The sequence below is a fragment of the Rhinoraja longicauda genome, chromosome 6 (assembly GCF_053455715.1).
Source record: "Rhinoraja longicauda isolate Sanriku21f chromosome 6, sRhiLon1.1, whole genome shotgun sequence".
Taxonomy (NCBI): Eukaryota; Metazoa; Chordata; class Chondrichthyes; order Rajiformes; family Arhynchobatidae; genus Rhinoraja; species Rhinoraja longicauda.
In genome coordinates, this window is record NC_135958.1 from 3521094 (window position 1) to 3543370 (window position 22277).

General features: G+C 46.7%; 1 protein-coding gene across 1 annotated transcript in view; it reads right to left on the minus strand.

Annotated features, from left to right (window-relative positions):
- Positions 1-19655, minus strand: part of nfatc3a (nuclear factor of activated T cells 3a) — a 175267-nt gene extending 155612 nt beyond the window's left edge. Inside the window, exon 1 of the mRNA XM_078400364.1 lies at positions 19546-19655. Coding sequence (XP_078256490.1) covers positions 19546-19558 — 13 coding nt within the window. The 5' untranslated portion in view covers positions 19559-19655. The remainder of the gene's footprint in view (positions 1-19545) is intronic.
- Between the last annotated feature and the right edge of the window lie 2622 nt (positions 19656-22277).

The window sequence follows — 22277 nt, forward strand, 5'->3', positions numbered from 1 at the left end:
AGGATTCCCTCCTGAGTCACACAGCCAGTTATAGGTTGCTGTTTCCATCCTCATTAATGCATGAACTACAGACCCAGACAAGCTACAGATCTAGACAGGCTACAGATCTAGACAGGCTACAGATCTAGACAGGCTGCAGATCTAGACAGGCTACAGATATAGACAGGCTACACAGATCTAGACAAGCTACAGATCTAGACAGGCTATAGATCTAGACAAGCTACAGATCTAGACAGGCTACAGATCTAGACAGGCTACAGATATAGACAGGCTACATATCCACAAAGCTACAGATCTAGACAAGATACATATCTAGACCAGCTACATATCCACAAAGCCACAGATCTAGACAGGCTACAGATCCAGACAAGCTACACAGATCTAGACAAGCTACAGATCTAGACAGGCTACATATCTAGACAAGCTACACAGATCTAGACAAGCTACAGATCTAGACAGGCTACAGATCTAGACAAGCTACACAGATCTAGACCGGCTACAGATCTAGACAGGCTACAGATCTAGACAGGCTACAGATCTAGACAAGCTACAGATATAGACAGGCTACAGATCTAGACAAGCTACAGATCTAGACAGGCTACAGATCTAGATCTCTTCCACAAGAGAATGCAGATGTTGCAATCTTGAGCTAAACACAAAGTGCTGACGTAACTCAGCAAGGCGGCACGGTGGCGCAGCGGTAGAGTTGCTGCCTTACAGCGCCAGAGACCCGCGTTCGATCCTGACCACGGATGCTGCCTGCGCAGAGTTTGCACGTTCTCCCGGGGGCCGCTTGGGTTTTCTCCGGGTGCTCCGGTTTCCTCCCACATTCCAAAGACGTACTGGTTTGTAGGTTAATTAGGCTTTGGTAAAATTGTAAATTTCCCCTCGTGTGTGTAGGGGGGTGCTACTGTACAGGTGATCGCTGGTCATCACGGGCTCAGTGGGCCGAAAGACCTGTTTCTCTGCTGCACGTTTGAAGTTTAATGTCCAAAGGTCAGGCAGTATCTGTGGAGGGAAAGGACAGGTGGCATTTCGGATTGGGAGCCTTACTCAGACTGATTAACTATCTCCATCACAGGGCACTAACGAACAACAGACATCTTCTGCAGTCCCATTGGACTCCCACTGTTACTTGGACTACACCTCCTCCACCCTGTGTGTCGCGCGCAACGCCATCCTTTGCTTGCATCTGCTCCAATGATGAGGCTTTACACTCAACGACATCCGAGATGTCCTCTTGTCTTCAGTAAACTTGGCTTCTCCCTTCCCGTCGTGGACAGAGCCTTCACCCACGTCCCCTCCATATCCTGCAGTTCTGCTCTTTCTCCATCCCCCCCCCCCCCCGCTCTCACTCCCCCCATCCCCCTCCCCCCATCCCCCTCCCCCACACCCACAGATGGAACAAGTTCCCCTGAGCCTCACCTCTCACCCCACCAACCTTTCCATCTGAATCAGTAAAGGAGTCACAGTCACAGTCATGGAGCGATACAGCGTGGAAACAGGCCCTTCGGCCCAACTTGCCCACACCGACCAACATGTCCCATCTACACTAGTCACACCTGCCTGCGTTTGGCTCATATCCCTCTATATTTGTCCTATTCATGTACCTGTCAAAATGTTTCTTAAATATTGTGATAGTGCCTGCCTCAACTACCTTCTCCAGCAGCTCGTTCCATACACCCACCACCCTCTGTGTGAAAACGTTTCCCCTCGGGTTCCTATTAAATCATTCCCCCCTCAAACCGCTGTCCTTTGGTTCTTGATCCCCCTACTCTGGGCAAGAGACTCTGTGCGTCTACCCAATGTATTCCTCTCACGATTTTGCACACAAAGTCCCAACCTGAAATGTCACTGTTCTTTCTCTCCACAGATGCTTTTGACCCACTGAGTTCCTCCAACTCGTTGGGTTATGAATTTAGAATGATTCCTCTCTGGGCTCCCTGTGTGAGGGGAAATCAGAATAGCTCAATTAAAAGGAACACAAGATTGTACAAGTGTGTTGGCCAAGGCAAATCTAAATGACAAACAAACCTGCCAGCATCCTAGAGCCTGTCATCCCCTTGTCGTACGTCAGGATTTTCATCTTGTTGTGCCATGTTTATCATTTAAATTATTTTTGTAACTTCAAAATGCCTTTCACATGATGGATTTATTTATTTATGTTCGTGCTTTTATTGAGAACTGTTTTTTTGACGTCATTAGATTCTCTTATGTCTTAGAAAACAAAACTAAAAAAACAGATGCAAATTGCTAGAGTAACTCAACGGGTCGAGCAGCATCTCTGGGGGGAAAAAGACACAAGGTGCTGGAGTAACTTAGCAGGTCAGGCAGCATCTCTGGGGGAAAAAAGACACGAAGTGCTGGAGTAACTTAGCAGGTCAGGCAGCATCTCTGGAGGACATGGATAGGTAACATCAGTCTGAAGGAAGGCCCCGACCCGAAACGTCACGTATCTATGTTCTCCAGAGATGCTGCCTGATCCGCGGAATTACTCCAGCACTTTGTGCCTTTTTTTGTTAACCAGCATTTGCAGTTCCTTGTATCTAGAAAAAAACTAAACTTGGCCATCGTTTGAGAATTCACAGCTTGTGCTTTAATAACAACACGGCATAACAGGTAATCTAATTTATAATCATAACTATTCTAATTGCATCATATATTAAATGTTTATATTTTATCTCATATATTAAATGTTTATTATCTGCCACAGAAGGCAGTGGAGGTCAATTCACTGGATGTTTTCAAGAGAGAGTTAGATTTAGCACTTGGGGCTAACGGAATATGGGGAGAAAGCTGGAGCAGGGGTACTGATTTTGGATGATCAACCATGATCATATTGTGGATGATCAACCATGATCAACCATGATCATATTGTATGGCAGTGCTGGGCTGAAGGGCTGAATGGCCTACTCCTGCACTTATTTTCAATGTTTCTATGTTTTGGAACTCATTCAAAAGAGGATGGCACGGTAGTGCAGCGGTAGAGTTACTGCCTTACAGCACTTGCAGCAACGTAGACCGGGGTTCCATCCAGACTGGGGATGTACGTTCTCCCCATGACTGCATAGGTTTTCTCTGAGATCTTCGGTTTCCTCCCACACTCCAAAGATGTACAGTAGGTTAGTTGGCTGGGAGTAAGTGTAAATTGTACCTAGTGTGTGTAGGATAGTGTTAATGTGCGGGGATCGCTGGTCGGTGCGGGCTTGGTGGGCCGAAGGGCCTGTTTCCGTGCTGCATCTCTAAACTAATCCAAAAGCATTTTGCTCCACCTATTATAACCCCATACAAATCCTATCAAAATACACCAGTTGACTGATTCCTAAAATTCTTTCTCCCCTCTTCCCAAACCACCTCGAAAACATGCTTTAATATGGAAAGCTATGTGGATGCAAGTTGTTGTTTCAGGGCAATACGTTTTCGTTCCATGATATCATGTAGTTTCAGCTTTTGCATCAACTGACTTTTTAATTGGAGCTTTTAGTTTGATTAGTGACTTTAACAATATTCTTGAGCAACTAAATTGTCAGTTCTCAGTTTATCTAGCTGGTGATGGGTTTTATGAAATTTATTCTTGTCAAAGAAAAGTTTATTTTACTTTGTATTAGTTTCCAGGAGGTCACGGCCAAAGACCTTACTTATCATATCATATCATATCATATATATACAGCCGGAAACAGGCCTTTTCGGCCCTCCAAGTCCGTGCCGCCCAGTGATCCCCACACATTAACACTATCCTACACCCACTAGGGACAATTTTTACATTTACCCAGCCAATTAACCTACATACCTGTACGTCTTTGGAGTGTGGAAGGAAACCGAAGATCTCGGAGAAAACCCACGCAGGTCACGGGGAGAACGTACAAACTCCTTACAGTGCAGCACCCGTAGTCAGGATCGAACCTGTGTCTCCGGCGCTGCATTCGCTGTAAAGCAGCAACTCTACCGCTGCGCTACCGTGCCGCCCACTCTTTCATCTTCGGCCTGTTTTTCATCTCGTTTTCTAACAGGCTCTTAAACCTTTGGTTTTTAAGAAGCCCAGCTAATCTTCCAGCTAAATAATGGCATTTGTTTTTTAAACTGCAGCTGCTGAAAATCTTGAACCCCCCCCCCCCCAGAAAATGCTGTCAATAATCAGTTGGTCAGGCTGGGAAGAGAAACATAGTTAACAATAGTCAAAGACCATTCATCAGAACAGCGGGCAGCACAGCAGTGCAAAGGTAGAGATGCTGCCTTACAGCGCGAAGGACCCGGGTTCGATCCTGACTACTTGTAATGTCTGTACGGAGTTTGTATGTTCCCCCTGTGATGGCATGTCTTTTCTCCGGGTGCTTCGGTTTCCTCCCACCTTCCAAAGACGTACAGGTTTGGAGGTTAATTGGCTTTGGTAAAACTGTAAATTGTCCCCCGTGTGTAGGATAGTGTTGGCATACGGGGTGATCGCTAGTCTGCGCGGGCACGGTGGGCCGATGGGCCTGTTTCCACGCTGTATCTCTGAAGTCTAAAGCTGACCACTTCAAACTCAACACAGAAGATACGCACAGAGTGCTGGAGTAACTCAGTGGGTCAGGCCACATCTCAGGTGGAAATGGATAGGTGACGTTTTGGATCACGCTAAATGCATCTTGGTGTGTTTTTCCTGAGTCAGTTCTGACATTAATGTTTGATTTGAAGATTGTGAATTAGATTTTAATCTGTATGTAATGATTGGTAAATCCCGTGTGAGTTAATGTATGGAAATTCTGTCGGCCGTTGGAATTAACCAGAACCAGTGGAATGTTTACTGCAGAGTTTCTGCTATTTTCTTTTATATTGCCTCTTTTAGATTACATTCACTTTTTATAGTTGGCTTAAAATAAGATGCCAGCAACATATGTTGAGCAATAAAACGAACTGTAATCTTTCCCCATCACATACATATTCTTTCCACACAATTAGCCTCTGACTGGAAACAGAAACCCTTAAAGAATTTAATCTAAACACCATTAAAAAAGTTAGAAGTTGCATAAAGAGAAAGTTCATTTACAAGAGGATAAAACTGACAGGGCCAAATAAAAGTCTAGCTGTAAGAATGTTAAAAGAGTACAGCAGTCAAAACCAACATGGTCTGTGCAAACTGAATATCGGCCAATAAGCCAGGATTAATGGAGCTCAAACTTAATTGAAGCCCAATTAGCCAAAGATTAAAGACAGAATTGATGCGAAGCCATGTTTGCCTCCATTGGCCAATGCCATATTGACTCGGGACATTTATACTTGATATGCTGTGATAACACCGTTTCTTTCACGGCACGGTGGCGCAGCGGTAGAGTTGCTGCCTCACAGCGCCAGAGACCCAGGTTCGATCCCGACTATGGGTGCTGTCTGTATGGAGTTTGTACGTTTTCCCCGTGACCGCGTGGGTTTTATCCAGGTGCCCCGGGTCCCACGTCCCACATTCCAAAGACGCGCGGGTTTGTAGGTTAATTAGACTTCTGTAAATTGTCCCTAGTGTGTAGGATGGAACTAGTGTATGGGTTTGTGGTGGAGGGAACTGCAGATGCTGGTTTAAATCGAAGATAGACGCAAAATGATGGAGTAACTCAACGGGACAGGCAGCAACTCTGGAGAGAAGCAATGGGTGACGTTTCAGGTCGAGACCCTTTTTCAGACTGGTGTGTGGACTTAGACTGTCAGTGTATGGGTTTGGCGGTGGCGTGGACTCGGTAGGCCGAAAGTGCCTGCTTCCACGCTGTATCTCTAAATGAAACTAGCCTGAGCACTGTGAAAAAGGCTTGCTTGGAAGTGAATGGCAGATGCTGGAAGCTTGCGTAGAACACAAAGTGCTGGAATAACTCAGAAGGTCAGGCAGCATCTCTGGAGAACATGGATAGGTGACGTTTCACAGAGTGCTGGAGTAACACAGAAGGTCAGGCAGCATCCCTGGAGAACGTGGATAGGTGACGTTTCACAGAGTGCTGGAGCAACACAGAAGGTCAGGCAGCATCCCTGGAGAACATGGATTGGCGATGATTCGGATCGGGACCCTCATTCAGACGAGCAAAATGCTTGATTGGGACTTAAGAGAATGAAGGCTTTTATCCGTTAAAAAAAAAAGCCTCTTTGGGTAAGATAAAAGAAAGCCAGACTGAATGGAAATATGTAAGCAGGGCAGTCTTCTTCCTCAATGTGAACTTAATTACATTAAATTCCCAACGGAAATTGAGAAATCCAAAGAGAATTTTCCATGAAAGTTAAGATGCTGGCCTTCTTGTTGCATTTGGTATTAAAAACACTTGGTAACACGACAGCAAAGACCTCGGAGATTAAAGATTCACCGTCTTTATTCCTCAGCCATTTCTCGGCTGTTTATACTGATCCTTTAACGGCGATCAGTTGCCCAGAATGCATCATGAGGAAACGTCCTTATTTGACCAGGAACACGGATGAACCAAATTCAGCCTGCATGTGAAACCGAACATGTGTAATGAGCTTCAGAGTCATACCGCACCGAAACAGGCCCTTCGGCCCATCTCATCCATGCCAAGCAGGAAGCCCATCCAAGCAGGTCCCATTTTCCAGAGTTTAACCCATATTCCTCTTTCCTCTGACAGTTAACTGTTATTGCTCCTGCCTCAGACACTTTCTTTGGCAGCTCGTTCAATGAACACACCACCCTCTGTATGAGAAATGTCCCCTCTGGTTCCCCTCTCACCTTAAAAAGTAAACCTACGCCCTCTGGATCCTGATTCCCCAATCCTGGGGAAAAGACACTGTGCATTCACCCTGTATAAATCCCTAATAATTTTATACGCCTCAAGAAGATCTCCCCTCAGTCTTGTAAGAAAATAACTGCAGATGCTGGTACAAATCAAAGGTATTTATTCACAAAATGCTGGAGTAACTCAGCAGGTCAGGCAGCATCTCAGGAGAGAAGGAATGGGTGATGTTTCGGGTCGAGACCCTCCCCTCAGTCTTCTACCCTCCTAGAAATATTGCCCAGCCTGCCCAACCTCTCCCTGTAAACGCAGACCTGCTAGCCCTGGCAACATCCTCATAACTCTTTCCTGCACCCTTTCCTACTGAGTGGCATCTTTCCTATTGATGAGTGTTCAAACTTGAACATACTACTCCAAATGCACCCTCACCAATGTAACTGCAACATAACATTGCCACTTCTGTACAGTGCACTGATTGATGAAGACTAGAAGCCTTCTTCACCACCTTGACCACCACCCTGACTCCACTTTCAGAGAAATATGTACTTTGTTCTACCGCACTCCCCAGGGCACTACCGTTCACTGTGAAAGCCCTGCTCTTATTTGACTTTCCAAAATGCAACACCTCACACGTATCTGAATTAAACTTCATTAGCCATTCCTCAGCCCACTTACACATCTGACCGAGATTCCTTTGTAATTCTTGATAACCGTCTTCACTGTCTATGATACCACCTGCTATCGTGACACCAACACACTTGTTCACTCTCATCTGAATTGTTGATTTAGGTGATAAACATCAATGACCCCTGATGCACACCATTAATCACGGGCTTCCAGTCTGAAAAAACAACCTTGACCATTAACATCTGCTTCTACCATCAAGCCAACTATGTATCCAAGTAACAACTGACTGCAACAAAGCACAATCATTTTACAATCAGTCGAAGCTGCAGAGTGAGCCGTTTGTATGTGGTGGTCCCATCGCTGACGGCACGGTGGCGCAGTGGTAGAGTTGCTGTCTTACAGCGCCTGAGACCCGGGTTCCATCCAGTTGGATCACAACTCCGGTCTGTACGTTCTCCCCGTGACCTGCGTAGGTTTTCTCCAGGTGCTCCTTCTGCGTTCCAAGAACATACAAGTTTGCAGGTTAATTGGCTTCTGCAAATTTGTAAATTGTCCCTAGTGTGTGTGTAACGTAGTGTTGGCGTGCGGGGATCGCTGGACGGCGCGGTCACGGTGGGCCGATGGGCCCTGTTTCCCTTCCCTCCCTAGTTTAGTCTAAACTAAACTAAACTAAACCTGAAGATTAACAAAGACCATATCTCTGCAGACGGCATGAAGTATAGGTGCAAATGGTTCAATCCTTGGTGAAAGCCGTAGATTGTTTAGGAACAGTAACACCGTGCTGAAAGACTTTAGAACGGACGCTCAGTGAAACATGGCCAACAAGAAAACAATATTGCAAACTGTTAATCGTATTTAACTTCACAAGTTAGAAGACATAATTATATCTTAAAGTCAAGAGTGTTTTCTTGTCATGTGTCCCAGATAGAACAATGAAATTCTTACTTGCAGCAGCACAACAGGATATGTAAACATAGTGCACTGTGAACAATATGATAAACGAGGGAGAAAAAGGGTTCAGTGTATATATATACACATACTCACAAATACATATATATATATAGATATAGATCATAGTCATAGTCAATTTATTTGTCACATACACATAAATGTGCAGTGAAATGAAAAATTACCCGCAGTTCAACAATAAGACCAATAAGAATAATTAATAAAAATGCAATAACACATACAATCATAACCAACACCAAACAAAAGAAACATCCATCACAGTGAGTCTCCTCCAGTCCCCATATATATATATACACGCACACGTACGTACACACAAAAAAACCCCAATAATAGTGCAATAATAGCAATAATAATAATGTCTGAAGAAGGGTCTCGACCCGAAACGTCACCCATTCCTTCTCTCCTAGATACTGCCTCACCTGCTGAGTTACTCCAGCATTTTGTGATACCATAATCATCTATGTAGTTCAGAGCTTACTTGAGGTTGTAGTGTTTAATAGCCGAATGGGTGCAGGGAAGAAGCTGTTCCTGAACCTGGACGTTACAGTTTTCAGGCTCCTGTACCTTCTTCCCGATGGCAGGGGTGAAATGAGAGTGTGGCCAGGGTGGTGGGGGTCTCTGATGATGCCGGCTGCCTGTTTGAGGCAGCGACTCCGGTAAATCCCTTCGATGGTGGGGAGGTCAGAGCTGGTGATGGACCGGGCAATGTTCGCAACCTTTTGCAATCTTCTTCACTCCTGGGCATTCAAGTTGCCGAACTAGGCCGTGATGCAACCAATCAATATGCTCTCTACTGCACACCTGTAATCTAATATATATGAAGTTATTTGCTTCTTCATTTTCTAAATTTAGGTAATATTTCAAACTTACTTAAAGCAAGGTTTGATGCATGTCCTAGAATTCTGAGTACTCGTAGGAACAGAAATAATTTCCAGAAACTGGGTCAAAAAGGTTACTAGCTACTGGCTGCTTGTGTTCCTAGAACATTACTGAAAACTCACTTTGTTCTCAAAGGAGAAATGGACATCCCAAGGGAATGATATAAAACACAACTTCAGAACATAGGAGGGTAGAAGTGACAGAGTGTGGCGTGCTAAAACAAAACTGAAATGTGAAAGAAAACTAAATTAAATGCATGCGAGAAAAAAAACCTGTATGGCTAGTGATAGTCTAAAGAAGGGTCTCAACTGAAACATCACCCATTCCTTCTCTCCAGAGATGCTGCCTGTCCCACTGAGTTACTCCAGTATTTAGTGTCTATCTTTGGTGATAAAGATACAGGAGTACAAAATTTTTACGCAAGTCAAGTAGTGATCAACAAATTCATTCAGAACACAATTCATTTTTCGATAGACACAAAAAGCTGGAGTAACACGGCAGCATCTTTGAAGAGAAGGAATAGGCGACGTTTCGGGTTGAGACCCTTCTTCCGACTGAGAGTCATGGGAGAGGAAAACTTGAGGCATGGCAAGGTACAAAGAACAAATGAATGAAAGGTATCAAAAGGAAAAAAATCAAAGCCAGCCGGATGATCAAGGAAATATGGAGCCCATAATGGTCCATTGTTGGCTGTGGAGAAGGTGATAACGAGTGGATGCAAACAGTGAAACTAAGCAGGACGACAGCGAAACTAGCAGGAGGACTAGGATGGTGGCGAGACGGAGAGAGAGAGATTGCAAGGTTCAGTGTGTATATTGAAGTTAGAGAAATCAAACACATACCGCTGGGTTGTAAGCTGCCCGAGTGAAATTTGAGGTGCTGTTCATCCCATTTGCATTTTGGGGCAGGCAGGTGTAGATGGAGCACCCTGGTTGGCATGGGCAAGCTGGGCTGAAGGGGCTGTTTCGGTCGTGTGTGACTCTAATAACTGCTTCCTTGTCTCTTTTGAGTGAAAGTCTTTGTTCACAGGGTACTTGTGCTGAGAGGTTATTTTGACTGTTTTACAGCTGGATGTCACTTTGTCAAGTTGCGAGCTTGCTATTTCTGATCAACAGGTTGTAATTCTAAGCTGCCAGTGCATCTCGTGTGCTGTTGGCGCGGCCTATTTCGTGGCCTCAAATGGACTGCAGGGTGACCATTACATGCAACAGAGGCAGCAACAGTCTACGTCTCCTTCCATTACAAATGGGCCGGCACAGTGGCGCAATGGTAGAGTTGTTGCTTTACAGCACCAGTCGGGTTGCCAACTTCCTCACTCCCATATAAGGGACAAAAGGTGACGTCACCGCCCCGCGCCCCACGTGACCTCACCCAGCCAGCGGCCACGTACTCCCGCTCCACTAATGGCGGCCACCCAGTCCAGGAGGCGGGTTGCTATGCAACCTCTGTTAGGCGGCGCCCCGGGCCTCCGGACCTATACTGTCCGAGCCGACAGTGGCTCCCAGGCTACAGTGTCCGGGCCTACAGTGTCCGGGCCTACAATGTCCGGGTCGACACTGTCCGGGCCTACAGCGGCCCCCGGGCCTACAGCGGCCCCCGGGCCTACAGTGTCCGGGCCTACAGTGTCCGGGCCTACAGCGGCCCCCGGGCCTACAGCGGCCCCCGGGCCTACAGTGTCCGGGCCTACAGTGTCCGGGCCTACAGTGTCCGGGCCTACAATGTCCGGGTCGACACTGTCCGGGCCTACAGCGGCCCCCGGGCCTACAGTGTCCGGGCCTACAGTGTCCGGGCCTACAGTGCCCCCCGGGCCTAATACGGGACAAGGCTGGTCCCGTACGGGACAAACCAATTTAGCCCACCATACGGGATGTCCCGGCTAATATGGAACAGTTGGCAACCCTAAGCACCAGACACCTGGGTTTAATCCTGACCATGGGTGCTGTCTGTATGGCGTTTGTATGTTCTACCTGTGACTGCGTGGGTTTTCTCCAGGTGCTCCGGTCTCCTCCCCTACTCCAAAGATGTGCATGTTTGTAGGTTAATTGGCTTCTGTAAAATATTGTCACTGGTATGTACGATAGAACTAGTGTATCGGGATTGCTGGTCAGTGCAGACTCAGTGGGGCCAAGGGCCTGTTTTCATGTGTGTACGTTAGTGTACAGGGTGATCGCTGGTCCATGTGGACTTGATGGGCCGCAAGGCCTGTTCCTGTGCTGTATCTGTATCTCTAAACTAAAAGAGGTGGATCCATCAGGGAAGAGCAACTTGCTAGACAACATACCCAAGATTTCCTCAACATGTCTGAACCCAGTGTCTCAGGAGCTGGTGTCACTATGAAGAGTTCTTCCCCTTACAGTTCTGAAGTGCCTCCATCATTCTCAGGGATTACCTCATGAGCATTTCCCTCCAACGTAGCAGGGGGTTTGGAAAGGCATCAAACTTTAAGTGTAGGAAAATAACTGCAGATGCTGGTACAAATCGAAGGTATCACAAAATGCTGGAGTAACTCAGCAGGTCAGGCAGCATCTCAGGAGAGAAGGAATGGGTGACGTTTCGGGTCGAGGCCCTTCTTCAGACTTCTTCGAACTTTAAGGATAACTTCACTGAAAAATCATACGGAAATAGCATTTACACATGTGGCTATAACCCAACGAATTAAAAAGCCGGAGCAAGAAGCACAGATGGAAGAGTTTGTGTCTTTGAATGTCACACTTTGTTCAGTGTGCAGTCTGACTGTTGTGCTAACTTCCAGTCACGAGGATGCAAGGATCTTTCAACCAACAAATGTGGATCAAAGAAACATTACACTGACCTGCTGTACTGGCAGGCTGAGTCTGGAGGGGAAGATGGAGTTTTTCTGCTTGGATGTATGTGAGTGAAAGCAGCTTTTAAGGTATAACACATATATACCTATGAGATAGGAAATAGTGCAACTTCAGACTTTAAGAGCAAGACTAATGGCAGGACATTCTTCTTTCTAGGAAGGGACTTACTCCTTGATTAGACTGTAGCACCACTCCAAAGAAGCACAGATTGTAAAATTGAAGGTTAGAAACTCATAATTTATTACGATTTAAGGCAGCACGGTGGCGCAGCGGTAGAGTTGCTGCCTTACAGCGTCGGAGACCCGGGTTCCATCCTGATGATGGGCGCTGTCTGTGCGGAGTTTGCACGTTCTCCCCGTGACCGCGTGGGTTTTCTCCGGGTGCTCTGGTTTCGTCCCACACTCCCAAGACGCACAGGTTTGTAGGTTAGTTGGCATCTGTAATATTGTCATTTGTCCCCAGTGTGTAGGATAGTGTTAATGTATGGGGATTGCTGGTCGGCTTGGACTCGGTGGGCCAAATGGCCCATTTCAGCGGTGTGTCTCTAAAGTCTAAAGTAAAGTCTCAAATTACCTGTTAAATGTTCTTGACTTTCACTTGTACCAATTCACTTCCTGTTGGAGGTTCCCCTTACAGAATTATGGTTGGCAAGGTGGTGCAGCAGTAGAGTTGCTGCCTTACAGCGCCAGGGACCCGGGTTCCAATCCTGATCACGGGAGCTGTGTGTCCAGAGTTTGTATGTTCTCCCCGTGACCTGCATGGGTTTTCTCCCCTTCCTCTCACACTCCAAAGACAATAGACAATAGACAATAGTTGCAGAAGTAGGCCATTTGGCCCTTCGTGCCAGCACCGCCATTCAATGTGATCATGGCTGATCATTCTCAATCAGTACCCCGTTCCTGCCTTCTCCCCATACCCCCTGACTCCGCTATCCTTAAGAGCTCTATCTAGCTCTCTCTTGAATGCATTCAGAGAATTGGCCTCCACTGCCTTCTGAGGCAGAGAATTCCACAGATTTACAACTCTCTGACTGAAAAAGTTTTCCTCATCTCCGTTCTAAATGGCCTACCCCTTATTCTTAAACTGTGGCCCCTGGTTCTGGACTCGCCCAGCATTGGGAACATGTTTCCTGCCTCTAACGTGTCCAACCCATTAATAATCTTATATGTTTCGATAAGATTCCCTCTTATCCTTCTAAATTCCAGTGTATACAAGCCTAGTCGCTCCAGTCTTTCAACATACGACAGTCCCGCCATTCCGGGAATTAACCTAGTAAACCTACGCTGCATGCCCTCAATAGCAAGAATATCCTTCCTCAAATTGCACACAGTACTCCAGGTGCGGTCTCACTAGGGCCCTGTACAACTGCAGAAGGACCTCTTTGCTCCTATACTCAACTCCTCGTTATGAAGGCCAACATTCCATTGGCCTTCTTCACTGCCTGCTGTAAGACGTACGGGTTTGTATGCTAATTGGCTTGGTATAAATGTAAATTGTCCCCAGTGTGTGTAGGATATTGAAAGCGTGCGGGGATCACTGGTTGGCACGGACTTGGTGGGCCAAAGGGCCTGTTTCTGCGTTGTATCTCTAAGCTAAACTAAACTGAATTAGACCGGGAGAGAAAGATCGGTAAAAGGAATGGATTTATAGATAACATGGAAACATTAAAACACAATTGGCTATTGAAGTTTGGGGGAGTGGACACCAGAATTGTTGAGGGGAACCCAAGGAATTATTCTGAATGATCAGCTAAAGTAAAAGTCTTCTTCAGCTGTAAGCACCATATCAAAGAATCTGCAGTATTAGTAATATTAATATTAACTGTAACATTTTTTTAATCTGTTTCAGATTATTTTATAATAAAATCCATTAGAGTTTGTGCGATGTAATATATTTTGCCTACAATAATATTCTAATCACGCTAAAAGCCTTCAATGGAGGGATTTTGCCTTTCAGACCTTAAAATAAGTGTGCAATTTTGTAAGTGGTTTTGCAATGATAATCCAAAACAGATTCTGCCAGTGTTATCAATGGCCACTATTATCCTTTGATTACCCCTTGCAGAGAAGGGTTGACTCATTTACACATGCTAATGTCTTTCTCAGAACACTAACGGCAATAATTTTCAATCATCAGACCAGTCTTCAGATTGATGGATTTATCGCACAGCAGGGTTTAGTTTAGTTTTTGGGCTGTGGGAGGAAACTGGAAAACCTAGGGCGGCAGTGTGGCGCAGTGTTAGAGTTGCTGCCTTACAGCGCCAGAGACTCGGGTTTCATCCTGACCACGGGTGCTGCTGCTGTACGGAGATTGCACATTCTCCCTGTGACTGCATGGGTTTTTTTGTGTGGGCGTTCTGGTTTCCTCCCACATTCTGGAGGTGTGCGGGTTTGTTGGGGTAATTGGCTTCTGTAAATTTTGCCTGGTATGTCGGATAGAACTCGTGTACGGATGATGGCTGGTCGGCGTGCTCGGTGTGCCGATGGGCCTGTTTCATATCATATCATATCATATCATATATATACAGCCGGAAACAGGCCTTTTCGGCCCACCAAGTCCGTGCCGCCCAGCGATCCCCGTACATTAACACTATCCTACACCCACTAGGGACAATTTAAAAAAAAACATTTTTACCCAGCCAATTAACCTACATACCTGTACGTCTTTGGAGTGTGGGAGGAAACCGAAGATCTCGGAGAAAACCCACGCAGGTCACGGGGAGAACGTACAAACTCCTTACAGTGCAGCACCCGTAGTCAGGATCGAACCTGAGTCTCCGGTGCTGCATTCGCTGTAAAGCAGCAACTCTACCGCTGCGCTACCGTGCCGCCCTGTCTCCCTGAACTAAACTAACCTAAACTAAACTAAATCCGGTGGAAACCAAAGATGTCACGAGGAGAACGTGCAAACACCACAGTGACAGCACTCGAGGTCGGGATCAAACCCGGGTCTCCGGCGCTGTGAGGCAGCAACACTACCAGCTGCGCCACCATGGTGGAGAGTTCAGGGTGGGTTTCCCTGCACTGAGAAATAGTAGGAAGCTATGCTTCCCTTCACAATCAGCGCTCAAAAAACCACGTTACTGCATAAATCCTCTTGAAGCAGCAGGAACGATTTTGCCAACAATTATCCATAATTACAGGAGGCCACGAGGTTCACCATTTTCATAAAGAAGAACTGAATGCAAGTACTGTACTGTGTTTTGCTTACTGATAGGTATGCAACTTGTACACAATAGTTTTCCTGTGCTGAATTCAAAATGGACCGTGTCTTTCTGCAGAACACTGGCACCTGGCATTTTGTTGCTCACATGCCAGCATGTTTGGGAAGTCTGTGTGTTTAAACTTCCCGACAGCTGTTTGCATTCCTGAGGAATTGCCAGCAGAGTTGCACCGATTCCCAATACCTACTCTTGAGAATCTGCTTAAAGAGCCCGCTTCAGGGAAATCTCCTCTGCGGATTTCACGGATGACTGTCATGGATTAAGATAAAGAGAGGTGTTAATATATACACCGATCAGCCAAAACATTATGACCACCTGCCTAATATGCTGTTGGTCCTCCATGTGCCGCCAAAACAGCGCCGACCCGCCGAGGCATGGACTCTACACAACCCCTGAAGGTGTCCTGTGGTATCTGGCACCAAAACATTAGCAGCAGATCCTTCAAGTCCTGTAAGTTGCGAGGTGGAGCCGCCGTGGATCGGACTTGTCGATCCAGCACATCCCACAAATGCTCCATCGGATTGAGATCTGGAGAATTTGGAGGCCAGGGCAACACCGTGAGCACTTCATCATGTTCCTCAAACCGGCACGGTAGCGCAGCGGTAGAGTTGCTGCTTTACAGCGAATGCAGCGCCAGAGACTCAGGTTCGATCCTGACTACGGGTGCTGCACTGTAAGGAGTTTGTACGTTCTCCCCGTGACCTGCGTGGGTTTTCTCCGAGATCTTCGGTTTCCTCCCACACTCCAAAGACATACAGGTATGTAGGTTAATTGGCTGGGTAAATGTAAAAATTGTCCCTAGTGGGTGTAGGATAGTGTTAATGTACGGGGATCGCTGGGCCGAAAAGGCCTGTTTCCGGCTGTATATATATGATATGATATGATATGATATGATATGATATGATATGATTCCCGGACAATGTGTGCAGTGTGGCAGGGCGCATTATCCTGCTGAAAGAGGCCACTGCCATCAGGGAATACCATTGCCATGAAGGGGTGTACCTGATCTGCAACGATGTTTAGGTAGGTGACACGTGTCAAATTGACGTCCACATGAATGGCCGGACCCAGGGTTTCCCAGCAGAACATTGCCCAGAGCTTCAAACTCCCTCCACCGGCTTGTCGTCTTCCCACAGTCGGTTCGGACCAGACGGGATCGCCTTCGTTGCCCTCGCGCATCGATGAGCCTTGGGCGCCCAACACCCTGTCGCCGGTTTGTGGTTTGTCCCTCCTCGGACCACTGTCGGTAGGTACTCCCCACTGCTGACCGGGAGCACCCCACAAACCTTGCCGTTTCAGAGATGCTCTGACCCAATTGTTTGGCCGTGACAATTTGGCCCTTGTCAAAGTCGCTCAGGTCTTTACCCCTGCCCATTTCTCCTGCATCCAACACATCAACTTCAAGAACTGACTGTTCACTTGCTGCCTAATATATCCCACCCCTTGACAGGTGCCATTGTAACAAGATAACCAATGTTATTCACTTCACCTGTCAGTGGTCATAATGTTTTGGCTGATCAGTGTATATGCAGACTTTTATTTTAAAGTAAAATGTGAAAATAAAACTAAAATAAACAAAGTGCTGGAGGAACTCAGCGGGTCAGGCAGCATCTCTGCTGGACATGGATAGATAGGCACAAATAGCTGGAGGAACTCAGCGAGTCAGACAGCATCGCTGGAGAAAAGGAATAGGTGACATTTGGGGTCAAGACACTTCATCAGTCTGAAGAAGGATCTCGACACGAAAGGTCACATTCCTTTTCCCCAGAGATGCTGCCTGACTCGCTGAGTTACTCCAGCTTTTTGTGTCTATCTTCAGTTTAAAAACAGCATCTGCCATTCCTTTGTACACATTTGGGCATGGATGGATGACATTTTGGGGAGGGAAAGACACAAAGTACGAGAGGAATTCACTGGGTCGCTGCTTCTCTGGAGGACATGGATGGATGACATTTTGGGAAGCAAAAGATGCAAAATGCTTGAGGAACTCAGAGGGACAGGCAGCACTCCTGGAGAACATGGGTGGGTGATGTTTCCAGTTGGGATGTAGAAACAAGGAACTTCAGATGGTGATTAATACACATAAGGACACAGAGAGCTGGAGTAACTCAGCAGGTCAGGCAGCATCTCTGGAGAACATAGATAGGTGATGTTTCGGGTCGAGACCCTTCAGTCTGATTGTATGGGTGATGGGGGGAGGGGTGGTGGGGGGGGAGAAGAAAGCTAGAAGAGAGGAGAAGTAAGACAAAGAGTGGCAGGTAATAGGTGGACACAGGCGAGGGGGTGTTTGATAACCAGGATGACGAAGGGCCTGAGCTGAAACGTCACCTATCCATGTTCTCCAGAGATGCTGCCTGACCCGCTGAGTTACTCCAGCACTCTGTGAAACGTCACCTATCCATGTTCTCCAGAAGTGTTGCCTGGCCCACTGAGTTACTCCAGCACTCTGTGAAACATCACCTATCCATGTTCTCCAGAAGTGCTGCCTGGCCCGCTGAGTTACTCCAGCACTCTGTGAAAGAGTTTTATGTTTTCCCAAAATTTTTGTTTTGACAATTTGGTCAATTTTTTTTGTGCAGTTTTCTTTTTGAATGTTAGAAATATTCTTTGCGTTTTGACAGGTGTCTTAAAGGGCCGTGGGTCAGGGGCTGTTTCTGGACACTCCGCATATCCAGATTGATGCTCGGAAGGCACGTGTTGGCACGGACTCGCTGCAGAGGTCGGAGTCTGCACTTGGCAGCAAACACGTCACCTGGGCAAGCAGACAAAGCGCGGCGGCTGTCATCATGGATCGGTGATGCCCAGGGTGTGGCTGAACCTGTTCTCCCAGTCGTCTGTCATTAACAGAACCACCCACCTTTGCTCGGGGGAATGAAGATGGCTTTCCCACTGATGTTCTTGCCCGCAGGGTCATGCATGGCTTCCATCCAGTGCCTTCTGTGATTTGGCTTTGGTGCATGCCCAACAGTGATGCACTTCCTGATGCAGCACACTGCCGCAGTCATGCGACAGCAGCACTTTAAAGCGTCTTCCATCTAAAATGTGCTTTATTCAGCTTAGATTAGAGATACAGCATGGAAACAGGCCCTGGGAAATAGTGGGTGGGTGATTGTTGGTTGGCACGGACTTGGTGGGCCGAAGGATATGTTTCCCGCTTGTATCTCTAAAGTCTAAAGAAAAGTTCTTCTTTTGGTGCTTCAATACTGGAAATGTTGGGTCCTTCCATGCTTACAAGTTGCTCCAAAGGGACTGCCAAAGATTCTTCACTGGCTTCATGACCTCCTGCGTAAACATCCTTCACTTGTTGATCAGACATTCAGAGTTGGCACCTCTGGTCCACCCATTCCCAACACTAGGAATTCCACAGGAACACATCCCAATGTAGGCGCAGATGTACCATTTCATATTCTGTCCTGGACCTCCTCCATTGTCAGAGTGAGGCCCAGCGCAAATTGGAGGAACAGCACCTCAAATGTTGCGTGGGCAGCTTACAACCCAGTGGTCTGAACATTGTCTTTAATTTCAAGTAACCCTTGCTTTCCCTCTCTTTCCATCCCACCCCATCCTAGTTCTCAGACTAGTTTCACTGCCCTCCTGATTACATTTTATTGATGGTATGCCTCGTTGTCACCTTCCCCTCAACAAACATTGATCCATTCTTAATTTTCCTGGAGCAGCATCCCCTTTAATCTCTCATTTTCACACCTTACCTTTCTATATCTCTATGTCTCCCTCTCCCCTGATTCTCAGTCTGAAGAAAGGTATCGACCTGAAACGTCACCCGTTACTTCTCTCCAGAGATGCTGCCTGTCCCACACCTTTGTGTCTTTCTTTGTGTAAACCAGCATCTGCAGTTCCTTCCTGTTGCTTCCACCTAATTGTCCTTATGGATCACCATCATTCTTTTGCCACCCATGTGCAGGTTACATGAAGAAGGGTCTTGACCCGAAACGTCACCTAGTCTACCTTCTCCATGCACGCTGCCTGACCTGCTGAGTTACTCCAACACTTCGTGTCCTTTCAGGTTACATAACACTTGTCACGGAATCCAACTCATATCAATAATAGCAATAGCTAAAGATAGACACAAAAAGCTGGAGTAACTCAGCGGGTCATGTAGCATCTCTGGAGAAAAGGAATAGGTGATGTTTCGAGTCGAGACCCTTCTTCAGACTGAGAGTCAGGGGAAAGGGAAACGAGAGATATAGATGGTGATGTAGAGAGATCTTGAACAAATGAAAGAAAGACATGCATAAAAGTAATGATGGTAAAGGAAAAGGCCATTGTTAGCTGTGGCCTAGGTGAGAATAATCTTTGCTTTTACCTGCTGTCACCATTGAAGATATAAAGTGACCTTCTCTGAACTTTCCCTTTCTCAATTGCTGCCAAAGTTTTCAACTCTGCCATGTTTGTTTTCAGTCTGTTCTGTGGCACTCGGGCTGCTGCGTACTGAGCTGACTGGCATCATTCATCAGAGGATCTTCAGAGTTTCACAGCGTTGCCGTGATCTCCTCCCTCGAAGCACAGAGCTGGGTCTGTGCTCGATTCAGTCCGTTCAGTAACGCTGCAAATAGCTCGAGTCTTGTGGGAACAGCATTCTTCCAGTTTTCCAGAACCTCAGCTTCTTGGTCTGCGTTGCTTTTCAGGGTTAATGACCACGACCTTGCACTGGGCCTTGTTTATGGACTCGCTGACATAGTTGTGAATACATGTTGTTCAGGCAGAATGACAGGCTCTTCCTGTGACACGCCTACCTTTGAATGAAGGAGGCAGGGTTGCAGTAAGTTGCTGCCTTACAGCGCCAGAGGCCTGGGTTCAATCCTGACTAAGGGTGCTGTCTGTACAGAGTTTGTACGTTCTCCCCATGACTGCGTGGGTTTTCTCCGGGTGCTCCAGTTTCTTCCCACACTCCAAAGACGCACAGGTTTGTAGGTTAATTGGCTTCTGTAGATTTTAAATGATCCTGAGTGTGTCGGAAAGTGCTTGTGTATGGGATGTTCTATCCATGTTCTCCAGAGATGCTGCCTGACCCGCTGAGTTACTCCAGCACTCTGTGAAACGTCACTTATCCACGTTCTCCAGAGATGCTGCCTGACCCGCTGAGTTACTCCAGCACTCTGTGAAACGTCACCTATCCACGTTCTCCAGAGATGCTGCCTGACCCGCTGAGTTACTCCAGCACTCTGTGAAACGTCACCTATCCATGTTCTCCAGAGATGCTGCCTGACCCGCTGAGTTACTCCAGCACTTTGTGAAACGTCACCTATCCATGTTCTCCAGAGATGCTGCCTGACCCGCTGAGTTACTCCAGCGTTTTGTGTCTCCTTTGCTGTAAACCAGCATCTGCAGGTCGTTTCTGCAAAACATACTCCAGGCCTTTACTTTCTGTGAGACTCCACACAAAATGCTCGAGTCCTGAAGTATGCCTTCATTACACTGGTTCATAAGTTATAGGAGCAGAAGTAGGCCATTCGGCCCATCGACTCTACTCCGCTATAGTTATATCCCTGTATGTGTGCCCTTTGTCAATGTTACCCGCTCTTCCTCTGAGCCTGCTTTGAAAGAGATTATACATTCCTGCGACTTCGTAAAGTGAAAGCCTGGAGTACCTTGGCTCCAAGCCACATGACCTGCCTTTTTTCACAACAGGCGAATGCCCAAGACAACCTGTGGTCACCTTAACCAGAGAATGTTTCACTTCCATGTGGAAGCTTTCCTACCTGCCCCAGAGTCACATTCGCCACAGATGGACCATCACCAACTGCTATCCGGGCTGGTGTTTTGATTACTACGCTTGCCTGCGCGGAGAGAGGTTGCTACATTTGGCGTACCCTCATCTCAGGTTGCATCTTCTCTCAAAGTATCCTGGTAGTTTGTGGTTGATATAGAAATGGTTCAAAGGCTACCTCATTTAAGCCAAGTCCTGTCATCTTTGCCTTCTGGAGACTCCTGGCATCCCCAAACCACCCTGATCAGTGGCCTCCTTGTGCGGGGACTGTGCACTCAGATGTGGATGCGTGGATCTCAGGAGAACCTCTTGGCTCTAGCATATCTCTCTCCCATTCTCCCCCCATTTCCAACGTGACTTCAGTATAATGTCCAAGAATATTGGAGCTCACTGCCGCCCTCTCCATATCATCATTTACTGCTTTTGTATTTAGATTCACTCCCGGTACCATTACCAGGGCATGATCCAGCCATAATGCACCTCCTCTTTAATTGCCTGGCGTTAAACAATGGAAGCTAGCTGGTGCTCACAGGTCATGATCGTGAGGTCGTTACTGATGTGTACCAACATCATGAGAACTGTTAGCTTGACACACAGCGTGAACGTTTCTGAAGAAGGCAGCAAAGGCGGTCGTTGTCTGCATTGCAATCAATGGGAATAGATTGATGCAGCTTACAACCCTCACACTCGTCACTGAAGGCCATCCAACGTAGCTTCCACCAATTCCTAGGGAGAAGGAATTGAGAACTAAAATGGAGTTGAGCTCGTAAGTTGTAGGAGCAGAAGTAGGCCATTCGGCATATCAATTCTACTCTGCCATTCAATCACAAGTGATCTATCTTTCCCTCTCAGCACTGTTCTCCTGCTTTCTCCCCATTACCCTTGACATCCTTACAAATCAAGAACCTATGAATCTCCACCTTAAACATATCCATTGACTTGACCTCCACTGCCTTCTGTGGTAATGAATTCCATAGATTCACAACCCTCTGACTAAAGAAATTCCTTCTCATCTTTGTAATGGTATGTCCTTTTGTTCTGAGGCAATGGCCTCTGGTCCTAGACTCTCCCACCAGTGGAAACATTCTCTCCACATCCACTTTATTCAGGCCTTTGTCTAAGTTTCAATGAGGTCCCCCCTCATCCTTCCAAACTCCAGTGAGTACAGGAGGTCCAGTGCTGGGCAAACCTATTGCATCTCATGATGTTTCCTTGTTCTTGCAACACTCAGTCCTTTTTTATTGTCAAATATATTTAGCCAGCTGGGTCCGACACATAAATCCATGGAGTAATTTTGTGTGCAAACATAATTTTTTTCAACAGCAGCT